The sequence below is a fragment of the Genypterus blacodes genome, unplaced genomic scaffold (genome assembly GCF_046128005.1).
Source record: "Genypterus blacodes isolate CSIRO-AG114 ecotype Tasmania unplaced genomic scaffold, CSIRO-AGI_Gbla_v1 ptg000002l_1, whole genome shotgun sequence".
Taxonomy (NCBI): domain Eukaryota; kingdom Metazoa; phylum Chordata; class Actinopteri; order Ophidiiformes; family Ophidiidae; genus Genypterus; species Genypterus blacodes.
Genome location: NW_027466816.1, coordinates 1,588,232 through 1,602,613, shown reverse-complemented (window position 1 = coordinate 1,602,613; position 14,382 = coordinate 1,588,232). Strand labels below are relative to the sequence as shown.

At 43.2% G+C, this 14,382-nt stretch overlaps 1 protein-coding gene across 1 annotated transcript; it reads right to left on the bottom strand.

Annotated features, from left to right (window-relative positions):
- Window positions 1-6,532: 6,532 nt before the first annotated feature.
- Window positions 6,533-14,382, bottom strand: arsj (arylsulfatase family, member J). The gene is made up of 2 exons (XM_076152114.1): window positions 13,649-14,382; window positions 6,533-8,026 (listed from the first exon to the last, which is right to left on the bottom strand). Exons 1-2 carry the CDS (start codon window positions 13,957-13,959, stop codon window positions 6,631-6,633), a joined length of 1,707 nt encoding a protein of 568 aa, XP_076008229.1. The 5' UTR covers window positions 13,960-14,382; the 3' UTR covers window positions 6,533-6,630.

Here is a 14,382-nt window from a genome sequence, read left to right as displayed (position 1 = left end):
TTCATTTGCGTAAACCTCAGTCCTTGTTGAGGTATGATATCAACTGTATGTGAAATAACACTCTATGTAATACAAGCGCTTTACATTTCCATAAACTGTATCTTACCAAATCTGAAATAAACGTCATTATTTTATTCTGATGAGGAAATGATCCAGTTTCCGGGTTTGTCCAGACCTCCGCTGGGTAACTTGATCGATCTGTTTTCCCTCGCAACGCTTCCTGGTTGGAATTGTTTCGCAACAACTCCATCTAGTGGCGGATTTGTGTACTTGCAACTCAACTGTGACAATCAAAATCCGCCACACCTGCTCAGTATCGCACGTGATTGGATTAAAGGATCTAATCAATCCACATCAGATCAATCAAGACTTTTGCTTTAACAAAAAATACAAGCTACAAATGAAAGTGAAATACAGTAAAAAGTACAATATATAATAAATATGTACACATATACAGTATGTGGTCCATTATATTATATTCAGATACAAACTTTCACTCATCTACCAAACACAATATGAGGTTTTAAATCCGTATAAAACAAGATACAGAGTTTACTCACATACATATATAGATGAGCATTTACATGTACATTCTCTTTGCTTATGTTGCTGGCTCTCACTTAACTCTGTGTCAGATTGTCTCATACCAAAGAGACAAGACCACAGTGTGATTGTCCCTGGGTTTGTGCGGCATCTGCATACGAGGACATACAGAATGGGAGCAGATGATTTACAAACGCAGGTAACTTCCACATCCACCTCGCAGGGAAGGGAAGAAATGTGTGTGTGTGACTGACCCTCTTGCTACATACAGCCCCTCTTACTACACCTCCCAACATCCACTCTCATGCCAGACACCTCTGTGCACCACCTGCATCTTATTATGTGGTCACATGCTAAAGGAAATAATGTTGGTGAATGGCACACATATAGAAAGAGTGATTTATAATGAACTAGGTGAACTACAAATGCAAACATAAATAAATAAAACAACTTGAACTTTGTCACCTGTGAAGCATTGCACAAGTTGACCTTGGGTGGCGCCAGAGGACAGGATTAGGATAGGGAAGGGTTGTTGTGTTTTTTTTTTACCTAAATCTGAAGTATTTATGCTCAGTATGGCGTCCATATTAGGTCATTTTAGACTTGTCACACACATACAGTACACACACACAAGCACACACACACGCACGCACGCGCACGCACACACACACACACACACAGTTTAAAGCTGCTCTGTATCCAGTCATGACATCATGTAACTCCGGTCCACTGAGGCCTAAACTCCGTGCTTCCTGCTTTTCCCTTCCATTTGTTTCTCTCGCTGTCATGTGAACCTTTAGATCTCACAGCTGAAACGTTTGTGGTCGACCTCAGCTGAGCGCCTTCTGTGACCCCCCTCTCACAGCGAGGGTTCCTCCTTGGATCCTTTCTGCTTCGTTTCCTTTCCCTCCCTCCTTCCCTGATTTTTATTCCACATTTCTCATCTTTTGTGTTTTCATTTTCCGTCCAGCTCAAACAGAATCGTCCGTACCAATGTTTGCGTTGTCACAGGAAACTGAAGGAAAACGTGGGTTTAATTCAAAGACAGAATGACGAGATTCACCACAAAGACAAAGTCCGGGGGGAGAAATGCAACTTTTACCCCGTCTACATACTTTCTGTTCAGCTGAGCTCATTCTGGCAGTCAGCATCTCATGTAATTGTGACGCCTACTTATGTGTGGTCACAGTGATGTGAATTGTTTTGTTGTTTTAATGCTAGAAGATGTTTATTTTCGTGTTCCATGTGTAAGTGAGACAACATTTCATGTTGGTTTTATTGTTTGCTTTGTGAACATTTCTTGCTGAAGCCAGCAGGGGCCTCTTCGCGCTAGTTGAGCGACTGTTTGCAGCATGTTCCAGAGGTCTGTTTGCGGTTGATTTCCTTCATTCTGCTGCGCGAGGCCAAGCAATATGGACGCGAAGTTCCAGTCTCACTTGTTTTCTCTGCTTTGTATGTTAGTAACGGTTTGTGAGAAATATGTCATGTTCCTTAAAACGAAGTTTGAACGTAAACGTGTTTAGAATTGGATTAAAAAGAAAATAAGAAAGTTGTATTTACAGTGTTGCTAGTCGTGTTGTTTCAATGTTTGCACTCCTGCCACGTGTTAGAAGACTTACTAATATGTTTCTGAGCTCCATGAATGTGTTTATCTTAAATGTTTTTAAAAATGTGTTGCTAAAATGTTAAACACTTGAAAGTTCAAATGTTGTATTATGCTAAAAGCTCATGAACTATTTTGATGTGGTTTGTTGCCATATAAATACATATCAGTAGAGACTGGTATTTTTAATTGTATTTTTACTAATAAATATCCACGAGGAATAGGGAATTGTCAATGACAGGATGGAAGAAATGTACACAAATGTGTTGTGTGTATTATACTGAAATGGTAAATAAATTCTGCTGAGGGAGGCGAAGCAATTCGGACAGAAAGTTCCAGTAACATAATACATCATTTTATCAGCCGAGTTACAGTAATAAATCCGGAACATTCACAGTGAAGATTGTTCAGTAGTCTATTGACCTTTGTTAAGTGAATTTTGAAGTTGCAAATTGAAACGATTAATTTGAATAAAAAACATTTCTTTAATACAATTTGCGAAAATAGCAATTGTGTGTTGTTTTTCTCTGTGTTGTACAAGGGAAGGCATTATTTTTTATTTTTTATCCCGAAATAAACATCATTTCGAAGACAAATCCTGCTCACCTGGCGACTCTTCACAAAGTCGAACTCTACTTGTTGTGTTGTAATGCATTTGAACAGTAAGCGACAAATGGAGATACAGTAAAGAAAACTGAAGTACACGAGAAGGAGTGAGGACTAAGAGAAGAATGAAAGGATTATTCAGAAACAAAGGGAGCGGTCGCTGCAAACCACAAAATGAGGCCTCGCGTATTGTAAACCACAACCTGTGTGGGCGCCAAGACAAACTCCAGTGGTGTTTGGGTGAAGCTGCTCATCGCAGGAAATCCCCGTGCCTGATTCACCGTTCATGGCTTCTTCTCACGAGAATTCATCAACGTCAGTGTGAGGAGCTCCAATTTCAGCAGTGCAACATCTCAGCGTTTCCCAGCATGGAGTACCGGAGGAAAACATGCATCATATTGTAGCACTGCGGGGAAAACGATCAATGATTAAATTGTATATCTTTAGGAATTTTGTAATTTTATATCGTTTGAAGTAATTTGATTTCCGATTGACAAAGAGTCCAGCACTGGGTCGTGTTGTAGTTGACATACTTGTGCAGTTCCTCAGACCCGATGGAGCGATCCTTAAAGATCTACGAAATTATATGACTGTCTGGTCATTTACGTCAGAACTGATGTTTTGTAAGTTTAATCATTCTGGAGATGTTTGGCGTTAGTTTACCAGGTCTGTAGGTCTTTGAGCAGATAGCTACTTTGTTTTTTCTATGAATATTACTGTGTAGTTGTAAGTTGAGGTTACGTAGTCATAACCCTAAGAAGTTACCAACTTTTTTGATTATTTGTAGGATATCTTCTCGTGAAGAAATTTGGGACAGCAATTCTTTAGCCCACTCAGGAAAAACAATCGTGATTGAACTGTTGCCTGTGTTGCTCTTCAAGCATTAGAAATTAAATAACACATTTCCTTACTTCTGCGTTCTTTCGTATTGGCTACAGACTTCTGGACTGCCTGCCTTCCTGGGGGAATACAGATGGGGGAAACACACAACTCATCGTTCACACTGCGGCTCAGGAAAAGGCGGAGTCACATTTGTCATATTTGCATGTTTGCTGACTTTGACGTCATCCCGGGCGGGAAACTCTGGTTACGCCACTCAAACCATGACAGAAACACATTTTTAAAGTCTCCATTACCTTCTCTGAATGGAATGTGGTACATTTGCCAAGTGACTCCAAGGAACGGCGGTCATACTCTTAACGTGCATTAAACATCTTTTGGCATTTTGGGGGGCGTTGGCTGGATACTTTATGGGGCGCCGATTAACTGTGATCCTCTCGGACAACAGCTGCACAATATTTGTCTCATTTTTCATCACTCTGGGAAAGAGTGCGGGAGCTTGCTGAGTCACGGTGCTCAAATGTAGCTCTTGGCAGCGATGCGGCGAGATCCTTCCAGCTGGCAACTTCACGTTCAGCTAATTTACACCGTGATCATGTGGAAACCTGAACTGTACATATAAAAGGGAAATCTGCATTATACATAAAATGTGGCCACGGGTCACTTAGATCAAAGCTTTCTGATGGCACAGTGCATGGCTTTTATGTCTTCGTCACTCACAAAGACGGGGCGCTAATGGGCGCCCTTACTGTGGCGCAATGGGGGCAGAGGGGGAGGGGCTGTTCGCTCCAATAACTCAAAGCAAATGTGGATTTCCGAGAGAATCCCAGGATAAGAATCAGATATTCTGCCCCAAATCTTCCCTTATACAGCATGTTTTTGCGGTGAAACATTTTAACCCCCTCGAGGTCTGCCATTGCCACCGACGCCTGGGCTCAACCTGCATGAATCTTGTTGGACTGAGCTAATTCTGCCTCTCAAGAGAACCTTGACGTGCATTTTACTGCAACTGTAAGTCCATGTTGGTCCAAACCAAGAAACACGTCAAATCAACAGACCATTCAAATCCCACTTGTTGAAATAGGGGTGGGAGAAAAATGTGTCCATTCAAGTACAGACAAAGTTTACATTAAGATAATTGTGAATTCAATCCAATTGTGATCACAAATGAAAAGGAATCATCTTTCGTACACTGAAAACAATGTCCTGTCTGACCTCAACAAATGAAACATGCTGTTATTGTTTTTATCTTGTGTTCAGAATTAGTTAGTTGTTTCTTTTCATTTTTGTGCACGAAAGAAATTAGTCGCAGATGAAACGCGTCACAGTGTTACTTGATCTCTTTGAGGAAACACACCTGTGATTTCATTAGTAATTCAAGTCATCATTTTTATGTGAGCAAGTCAAAAATTAATCATAAAAATCTATTACATTAAGTTTCATTTAGTGTTTCAAATTACACATTTTTCAATTTGTAAGCGACACCCCACTTTTGATCAATCTGACCGCTTTGGCGACCAATTGTTCGACAACTCATTCAACAACTCACCTCAAATGCTGGAATACTTCCTCCAGACCTGCACCACGCTGTGACTTCAGCAGAGCACTTATGTTTTTATCACAGATCAGATCGCACTTTATAGTCTTTTCCATGTGGACATAGTAGCCACGTTTCAGCTTGAAAGATTTACGATTTTTCCAGTTAAAAGCACAAAGCTAGAGAAATCTGAGCCTGAGACCAAGATGTTTGTGTCTGGGCTTTTATTTTGGTAGATTGTCTTACATTCAAGTCGGCCACGCCAGACGCATTGAAGAGTCATTCAGACAGACTGTGCTTACGAAACCAAAGTATATCAAACATCAAAACAACACAAATAAAATCCTACGGTTACATTACAGCCATTGGAATTCCGATTCTGAAACAAAAAAACGTAAAATGAGGAATGAGGCCTTGTTTACTCGTTTTCAACTCATTGTCAACAAAAATAATTTTGCGATTGCTATTTTTGTGTTGCGAATTGACAGTCGCGTTTGAATTGCTATCATTAGGGCTGTAAATAGGCCTATAGGTTTGGCGTTGCTTATGTTGCGATACAGCTGCGCTATTTTTCTTTTCTACCACTCGAGATTCGACAAATAGGATGTGCAATTAAAAACAGAAATTATGGCCGTATTTTTGTGTCACTTTGATATTAATTTTTTCTGTTGATTTTTGTTTCAGAATCAGAAATCTAATGTACAGAAGCTATACGGACCTCACGTCTTAAATGATGTTGCACCACTGAAAATAGAAACATTTCATTAGTATTTCTTTTATGTTGCTGTTGCCAAATTACACGGCAACTGTCTGCGAAGAATCACGTCTTACTCTACGTGACATAAGAATGTACAAAACGATCCAAAAGGTCAAAGGAGTTCAAATATAAAAAGTAAACATTCTTTAAATGGCAAAACATCAGTTTGAGGTCATAGGTTCACACCACAAACAAATCCACATAAAACGCTAAATTCACAGTGTTTTCTTCCATCAAACACAATATTGCACACCACAATATATTCTCTGCTGTGTTGGGCCGTGTTGAACTTGGACGAGAATTCGGACTTTAAAAGATTTTAGCTTGATCCGACAAATCAATTGGGACTTTGCTGGTGACCGCGAAGAGGAAAATTTGATATGCCAGGGGATTGTAGAATATTTAATGATTTTCGTCAAAACCCCAACCGAACTATGTCACTCCAAGTGAACGCCAAATATTGCTAAAATAATCTGACCTAATCGTCCCAAAAATCATTGTTTTATTTCAATCGCAATTGCATCACTTTAATTTTCTTGTAGCTTGAATCCCGCCTCATCTGTTTTTGTGCGTGACACTAGCGTTTGTGTGTTGTTCTATCTCGTGTTCTGAGATCTATCCACATGGTTAGTTTTTGAACAGTAAACGCTGGTGTCACGACTTTAAACTAGCTGTGATTGGTTGTCTAATGGTGAGTTAAGTGTCAATCCCTGAGAACATTTATGCAAATCAAAAAGCTACTTGCTACTCTTCAACTCTTCTTTTCAACTTGCCCGTCTTCGCCCTCTTCTTCCACCTCATTTTACCGAGGTGGTTTGTGACGAGGTTGTTGTATCGCTCATCTTCCGCCTGCTCTTCCCTCTCGTCCTTATACCAGGGGCCCCACACCCCGCCGTTGTACTGTGGGTTCGATCTCAGGTCTTTTGACGGGTAGCGCACCGGCACTGCAGTCCTGTTGTACTGCGCTAGCCGCATTAGCATCTTTTTCACTATGTGTGGGTAACGCTGCGACAAGTCCACTCGCTCGTAAGGGTCCGCTGTGATGTTGAACAGCCAGAGCGATTTGCCTCGGTCGCAGCGGACACGCTCGTTATGCCAGCGGTTGGTCAGCCGCTGGTTGGAAAAAGTCTGCGGGGGCACCCAGTCGCTGTAACCAGGGACACCCGTCAGGAGCTTCCAGTGGCCCATGCGGAGTGCGGCCTGGATGGCAGTGTTCCATAAGCCATATCCGGCCTTCCAGGAGCCGTTCTTGGCCTTGATGTAGATCGGGTCGATGTTGTGCAGAATGTCCTGGCGGGGAGACCGGCGGCCTTCGCTGATAGCCTCCCAGACGTCGTACCCATCCAAGTTTAGATCTTCATCGAGTGTCCCTTCGCCCAGCGTCACCAGTGTAGGAAACCAGTCAGTGATGTGGACCAAAGAGCGACACTTGGTCCCTTTGTTCATCAGCAGGGGGCTATGAACAAAACCCACTGCCCTGATGCCCCCCTCCCAGTACGTGGCCTTACTCCCCCTCAGGGGCCAGTTGCTTCCTCCGGCCAGAGGCTGGCCCCCGTTATCCGAAGAGTACACCAGAACTGTGTTGTCATAGTAACCATAGCGTTTTAATGCTAAAGTGAGGTTGTGGATTGCTTCGTCCAGGCAGGACACCATGGCAGCATATTTACGGCGATGAGGATTGGGAATGCCCTTGTAGCGCTCGAGGTAGCGGGCGGGAACCTGCAAAGGCGAATGAACCGCCTGATAGGCTAAATAGAGGAATAACGGCCTGCGAGGGTTGTGATTGGCTAAAATGCTGATAGCCTTTCGTGTAAACATCACAGTTGAGTACAAACCACGGTCCTGCTCCCATGCAGCCTCTTCTCCTTCATACAGGTCGTAGCCGCATATGCCTGGCCCTTCACATTTGTAGTGGCTGTAGTAGTCGCCGCTTCCCAGGAGAGAACCGAAGAAAGAGTCGAAACCACGCTGAGTCGGCAGGCAGCCGCGCTTGTAGAAACCGAGATGCCACTTGCCCACCATGTGCGTGGAGTAGCCAGCCTGCTTCAACTTCTGAGGCAGGGTGACGTTTTCCAAAGGGAGGCAGTTCGGCTGCGTTGCTCGGATGATGGAGTGCTGAAGACCCGTGTGGATCTGATACCTGAACACAAACAAAATAGACTCATTACAAGGGATCGTCCATCAAGTTACAAATATAACGATAATATCACAACATTACAGCATAAGGGGCATTAGGACCACTGTGAAGAAAAACTCAAGAGCACAGAGTGAAGAAAGAATAATTCAAGAAAAAGAACATCATGGGAAGTTTAAGAAAACTGTACTTTGTTGAAAATTGAAGAAGATGGAAAATAAAAAGTTTGGCTCTGTACATAAGGTTTATGAACACAAAGTTCTTAAACAGCGGCATGGATCTGCACACAAGATACTTCAGTGGTTTGCATTTTCCACAAGACAGAAGGAAACACCAACGCAGAGGCTTGGGTTTGGTTTGTTTACGCCCCCTTCAGAAAGAGCATCCCAATGCCACATTAATTGTTCCAAATTTAGAGGGAAAAATAACCACTATGAAAACTATGTGATGTAACTTTGTGTCTGTGAGATCGGCGATTACTCACTTCAACATCTTGTCACTGAAAACATGAAGTTGGAATGCAATCAATGAAAACACAGACTGCATTCTAACTCCAGCTGTTACGGAGTCGAGCCGACTTCATATTCATGCTGATTTCTGGCCAGGAGTTCTAAAAGACGACCTTTCACTCCAAGGTCCTGCAGGTGACGGAGGTTTTTTGGCAAAAAGCAAAGCTGTGGAATTTGGAGGCAGTTTCAGCTTTCGGGAGGCCGACCAGCACGATTAATTCTGACTTCATTTTGTTCGACTCTCTATGTCTGCTTTGAGTCAAAGCCAGATGCCCAGGAGAAGGTGAAGAAAAAGGAGAAGGAGACGGTGAAGGAGAAGGAGAAGGATCCCGTACAGCCAGATGCCACTTCATCTCCTTCCCTCTTCTGACCTCCTTCCAGTCCCTCACTTTCTTCCGGGTCAAACGGTCACCAGGGAGAGGGAGGGAAAACAAAGCGGCTGGTTTAAGTTTCCAAACAGGAGGTTCAGTTGGAGCAGTTCCATCTGGAGGAAGGGTGGGCAGGTTACAGTGAGGCTCCAGGGCGCAAACAATCCTACCGCGAAACTCTCTGAGCGATAATCCCTCCCACAACGAGGGTGTTTGCGAAAATGTTCTTGTGAAACCGCCATCCTCAAATTGAAGCCTGCATTCTGAATTCAGAGGCTTTAAGGTAACGGACTCGCATCGAGACCGCACAAGCCCCGATGGACCGAGAAAGAGAGAGAGGTTTTGTATGGTGAGGAGACGAGTTTCTGTCACTTTGTGGGGTTGTGGGACTTTAAACAAAACAACATACAGGGACACTGGGAAACAGGGAAACAGATGAGGCACTGTTGTTCCGTCTGAGCGTGACAGAGAATGAACGCAATGAATCAAACTCACGCCTACTATCAGTCAAGCCTTTGTTCATCAGATTTCCAACAAAATTTTCCGATTATTGTTCCAATGTAGAAAAGAAAGTACACAGAATTGAAGAAAATTCTACAAAAACGTATTTTTAAAAAGTTACGTACAGCAGCTGAAACGGGTGGACACATCCTAAATGATGAAATTTTACACCGACAAACCATTTTTGATTCTTCCACATTTGGTTCTAAGTTGTACACATAATGTAACAGTTGTTGTCATAGCAACACCATCAGGTCGATTGATGTCGCATTTGTAAGTACTGAGGTCATATGTGTTTGGGTACAGTCAACTAATTCATTCATGAGATGCAGCACTTTGGGAAGAATGAGCAACGCCCACTCAAGTTTGGGAGCCAATTAAATCAAACCAGTGAAGAAAGTGATAAAACAATGATCAGACTTTTGTCAGGATCAGTTCAATCCTTCTACATTTAAAGTTGACCTCAAATGGAAGCAACAAAAAACACTGCATTGGATAAAATGAAAAGGGGGGAAAATCTACTATCACAAGGATGATGTGCATAGACCAGAGGACACTAGGAAAAGAGGAATTTTGATTTTATGATTTAAGTTGATTTAAGTTATAGAACAACACGTAAACGTGGCTATTACTGCGGCACCATCAGGCCAATGGGTATCAGGACTTCATGTCTTCATCTCTGTGCCACGACAAACGTGCACACAAAGTTTCACCTAAATCCGCCCATAACATCACCAATAACAAGGTAAACATACTGTGCACGTGTAAAACCATTAAGACGTGTACACATGTGACAGCCAACCTCTGCACCACCCTGGCTCCCCTACTGCAGCTCAGCTTGCGGTATGCAAGCTTACAGGCATGTAATGAGAATGTCACGCCAAGTGCAGGCTGCCATCCCTCCGCACATCAATAAAAGCAGCTGGAGGTCTGGATGGAGAAGGGAGCGAGATAGAGTGGGAACACTAACAACATATCCCTGCGTGGTCTCTCTTTGACGGGGGATTAACCAGGGAGTGACGCGGCGTTCCTGAAGTCGAGTTGATGGTCTTTAGTATTTATGAGGCCTTAAATAGAGGCCTCTGGAGATTCCTGCTGTTGCTCCACTGCCTATGTGACCGATTTACAACTTACACAACCGCGAACCGGCGAACGCAATTTAGCAGCCAAGTTCTATCGTTGAGCGTCTTCATCCATCATTCAGCGTTGAATCCTGACAGCAAAGACCTGACCTCCTTATCCTATCAGTCCTTAAGCAACGTCGCATTCCAAGAACAAGACGAATGACATGAAATACCAGGATAATTGTGTACGCAGAGCCACAAGGCTGACAAAATTACACACACACACACACACACACACACAATCACACACACACACACACACACACACACACACACACACACACACACACACTCAACAAGAAGCCGGAAAGTCGGTTACTAAGAACCTAGCGTACTTGCTTACAACTACAGCAACACATACACATTACGTAGTGTGTTTATCCTCCTCTCTGAGACCAATACCATCAAAATCTCTGTGCTTTAAAAAAAGCTCTTTAGTTTACCTTTACTGACTTTACTGACTCCAGCATGTCAACAACAACGCAATCACAATACAAATCTTGCCACCCTCACTACACATGCGTGATGTCATTTTTGCAGAGCATCAAGAAGATTGATAATGATAACTTTCTTTCCACCTCATTTTATCATCTCTTACAATCTCGTTCTCAAGCAACGCGTCTGCCCGGGCCGGCAGTGACTGGCGTTTAACTGCTCCACGTCCTCCGAACATATGGTTCCTATAAGCCTCAGCTCTAGTCTGCATTCAATCAAAAACTCTGCCCCCAAGTCCTTCTTCCTCCTCCTCCTCCTCCTCTCTACAGTCTTTTCTTTCTTTATCTTTACACTCACTTCACATTGTGACTTTGTAAAGGAAAGGAATGCATACACCATAGCTGAGTACAGACTCATACTTCACAGTTTCATATTTTCAGCAATACTGTGCAAAAACATACAAGTACTTACAGTGACTTACCAACTGCAAACAGATTAGAAGTCTGCTTGTCTGCACCATCTTTGGCACGTGGAGCTGTGATGTTCATGTTTCTTTATTAACTGTTTGATTGTATGAACATCTGCATTTGCATAATGTGCAAAGATGTATTATTCATCACTCAAACTACAAGCATTTGAGCTTTAAAGCCTTAATGTGGCATTGAAAGGAGGTTCCGTGAAATCCTTTTTCACTCATTTGCTCATTCTGATTCTAGTTATTAACCCTTATTTCCAGCACTAACGTTATTTCTTGCGTAATTTGCATTCGGGTCCAAGTACACGTACACAAGTTGAGTACAAATTTGAAGTGTTGGTATCTGACTATGCAGCTGAACCGGCTGAAACCCTTCTTACTCTCTGACCATCCAATCTCACACTGGGTTTGTCTGGACTGGGATGTGATCAGACAACCATCCCAGTCCATTCACGTGACAAGGCCGCGTATTTGGCATTTTGAATATTTGAAACCTTTGGTGCTTAGTAAGGTTAGGGAGGAGGGGGGGCGGTGGAGCCCGAGAACATAAACAGCACAACATAAATAAACTAGATGTCCTCTGGAGGCAGGTAGCCCTGTTTTGCACCACAGATCTTCCCCCTGCTTTTCTGCAATTATCCCAGCAGGACCAAATCCTGGACCGGATCATTGAATCCACACCTTCTTTTCCATCTGGATGTTGGCCCCAACATTTTTAGCAAGCCGAGGAAGAGGATGGAGCACTTTTCTCATTATTGTCTAGGACGCCTGCCAAAATAATTTGGTGCCCGCGGTGCCGCCCCCTTGGTGTGTTGGCTAAGAAGAGGAACAGATGTTCCAGACAGAGGATGAAGGGTCCGTGTCCAAAGAGGAAGCGCACCGTAAAGCAAACTGCAAAGCCAGATCACAGTAAAAACCCTCTGCGATATACGAGAATCGCGATTAACGTTAAATATCTGACTAGCGTTTCCTGCTGCAAAAGCGATGTAAGGTCGTGCTACTGATACAGATGTTAACCCTGTGAATGAGTTCATCCTGACTTCACTCAATACTGTGAGTATTTGCCCTAGCCGCAATTACATGCAAACATGTGTTTATGCAGCATACATGCAAGGAACTTATCCAAATACATACTTGGATACCCACGTTCTACATACTACTACATACTACCATTTACACGTTTACATCCCAAAATTAATCTCTTTACAATCATATGATCTAGGATGCATCAAAGTGTCATGATGATAAGATTTATGATCTATTTAACATAGAATCTTAAATGGAAGTTGCAGTGGCCAAAAGAAGAGAACCAAAAAGAACGGGTCAATATTACACACGTACCCCTGGTTAAGGGTTAAGTATGTCTCTGACCATAAGATCGTAGAAACTATTTGTAAAATGTCTTCACATTTGGTATGAAAGTATCATGGCGCTTCCCTGTTGGCTACAGACTCGCATTATTTTTCTCCCACCTGTATTCCGACAAGAAGGTGGGCAGTCCAGAAGTCTGTAGCCAATCGGGGAAAACAATGCAGAACCTCACAATGCAGAACTTTTACTTCTTTTTTGTGCGAATAATTCAAATTCAAGTTACACAACAGTGCCCCTAAAAATGTACAAGTGATCTGTCAGTCAGTCAGTGATCTCACGCCACAAATACACCTTCTTCCCTTCCGCAGTGGGCCTCATCAACAAGGCCAAGTGTTATGATTGTATGGTCTTCCACTGACCATTTAATTTTATTTATTTTGTGCGTTTTAATTTAAGTTTTTGCACAGTTGTTGCTCTTATATGTTGATCGCACCAAGCAAATGCCTTGTAAGTGAAAACATACTTGGCAATAAAGCTCTTCTGATTCTGACTGATCTATTCTTCTGATCTAAATTGGAAATATTTGGGCTTTGATAGCCACATAATGCATTACCTTGGGATGAATGACCGGGTGTTCTACATTTCATTAGTAGAATTGCTTAGTATGATTTGGTGCATCTTCGCTCAGCCTATCACAAAGTGGCAATGTGGCAAACGTACAACATTAGAATGTCAGGTAATCACGTTGAACTTACCTGCTTGGTCACTTGCGAATAATTTGCATACCATACCTGTAGACTCCTGATTCTAGAACACATTTTAAGACTCATACTCATAGACACTTTGAATGTGAAACAATATTGCTTGACTACACCTGCCGACGAACCTTTGAGCACCATACGCACCTTCCGGTCATAAGCTGGCTCCTAGATGGGCTGCAGAGTGGCTGCACGTAGTAATTCTCCAGTTTGACCCCCTGTGCCGCCAGCCGGTCCAGTGTGGGGGTTTTGATCTCAGACCCGTGGTAACCAACATCCCTGAAGCCCTGATCGTCCACCAGGATGAAGACAATGTGAGGCTGAGAGCTGGGCTTGTCAAACACGTCCCCTCGATTCAAGGGACCCGAGTTCCAATTTTCCCACGGCATTTGAACGCTCCAAGTGTGCGAAACGATGAACCCGAGCAGCAGACTCACTGGGATCCACAGCACGGACATGTTTGCGTTTCAGCCCGAATTCGACCGCAAAACGGAGCTCTTTATCGGTCACAGCGACTGCGTGAGTGGCTGACAGCGTGACGCACATGTCCACGCGTGAACATCGTTACTTTAAATCTGCTGTCAGCTTCAAGGTTTGCAGGGTGAAACACTGCTTCAGTCCATTCAGTTTTCAGTCCATGTTCGCTTTCAAGTTACAATTCGTGTGTAAAAACGCTTTAATCTGTCCGTTTAAAAATAAAACCACGCGGAGGTTTCTCAGTCCATCCTCCCTCCGATTGTGTGGTGTCAAAAAAGTTCCAAAGTACTCAGTAATACTGCGTGTAGTCCAGCGTGTACAGTGGTCCAGTACGCGCAGTATTCGGAGTACTCGCAGTACGCAGAGTAGGCGTTCTCCATCCTGCCCACACGCTCCTGTCCCGC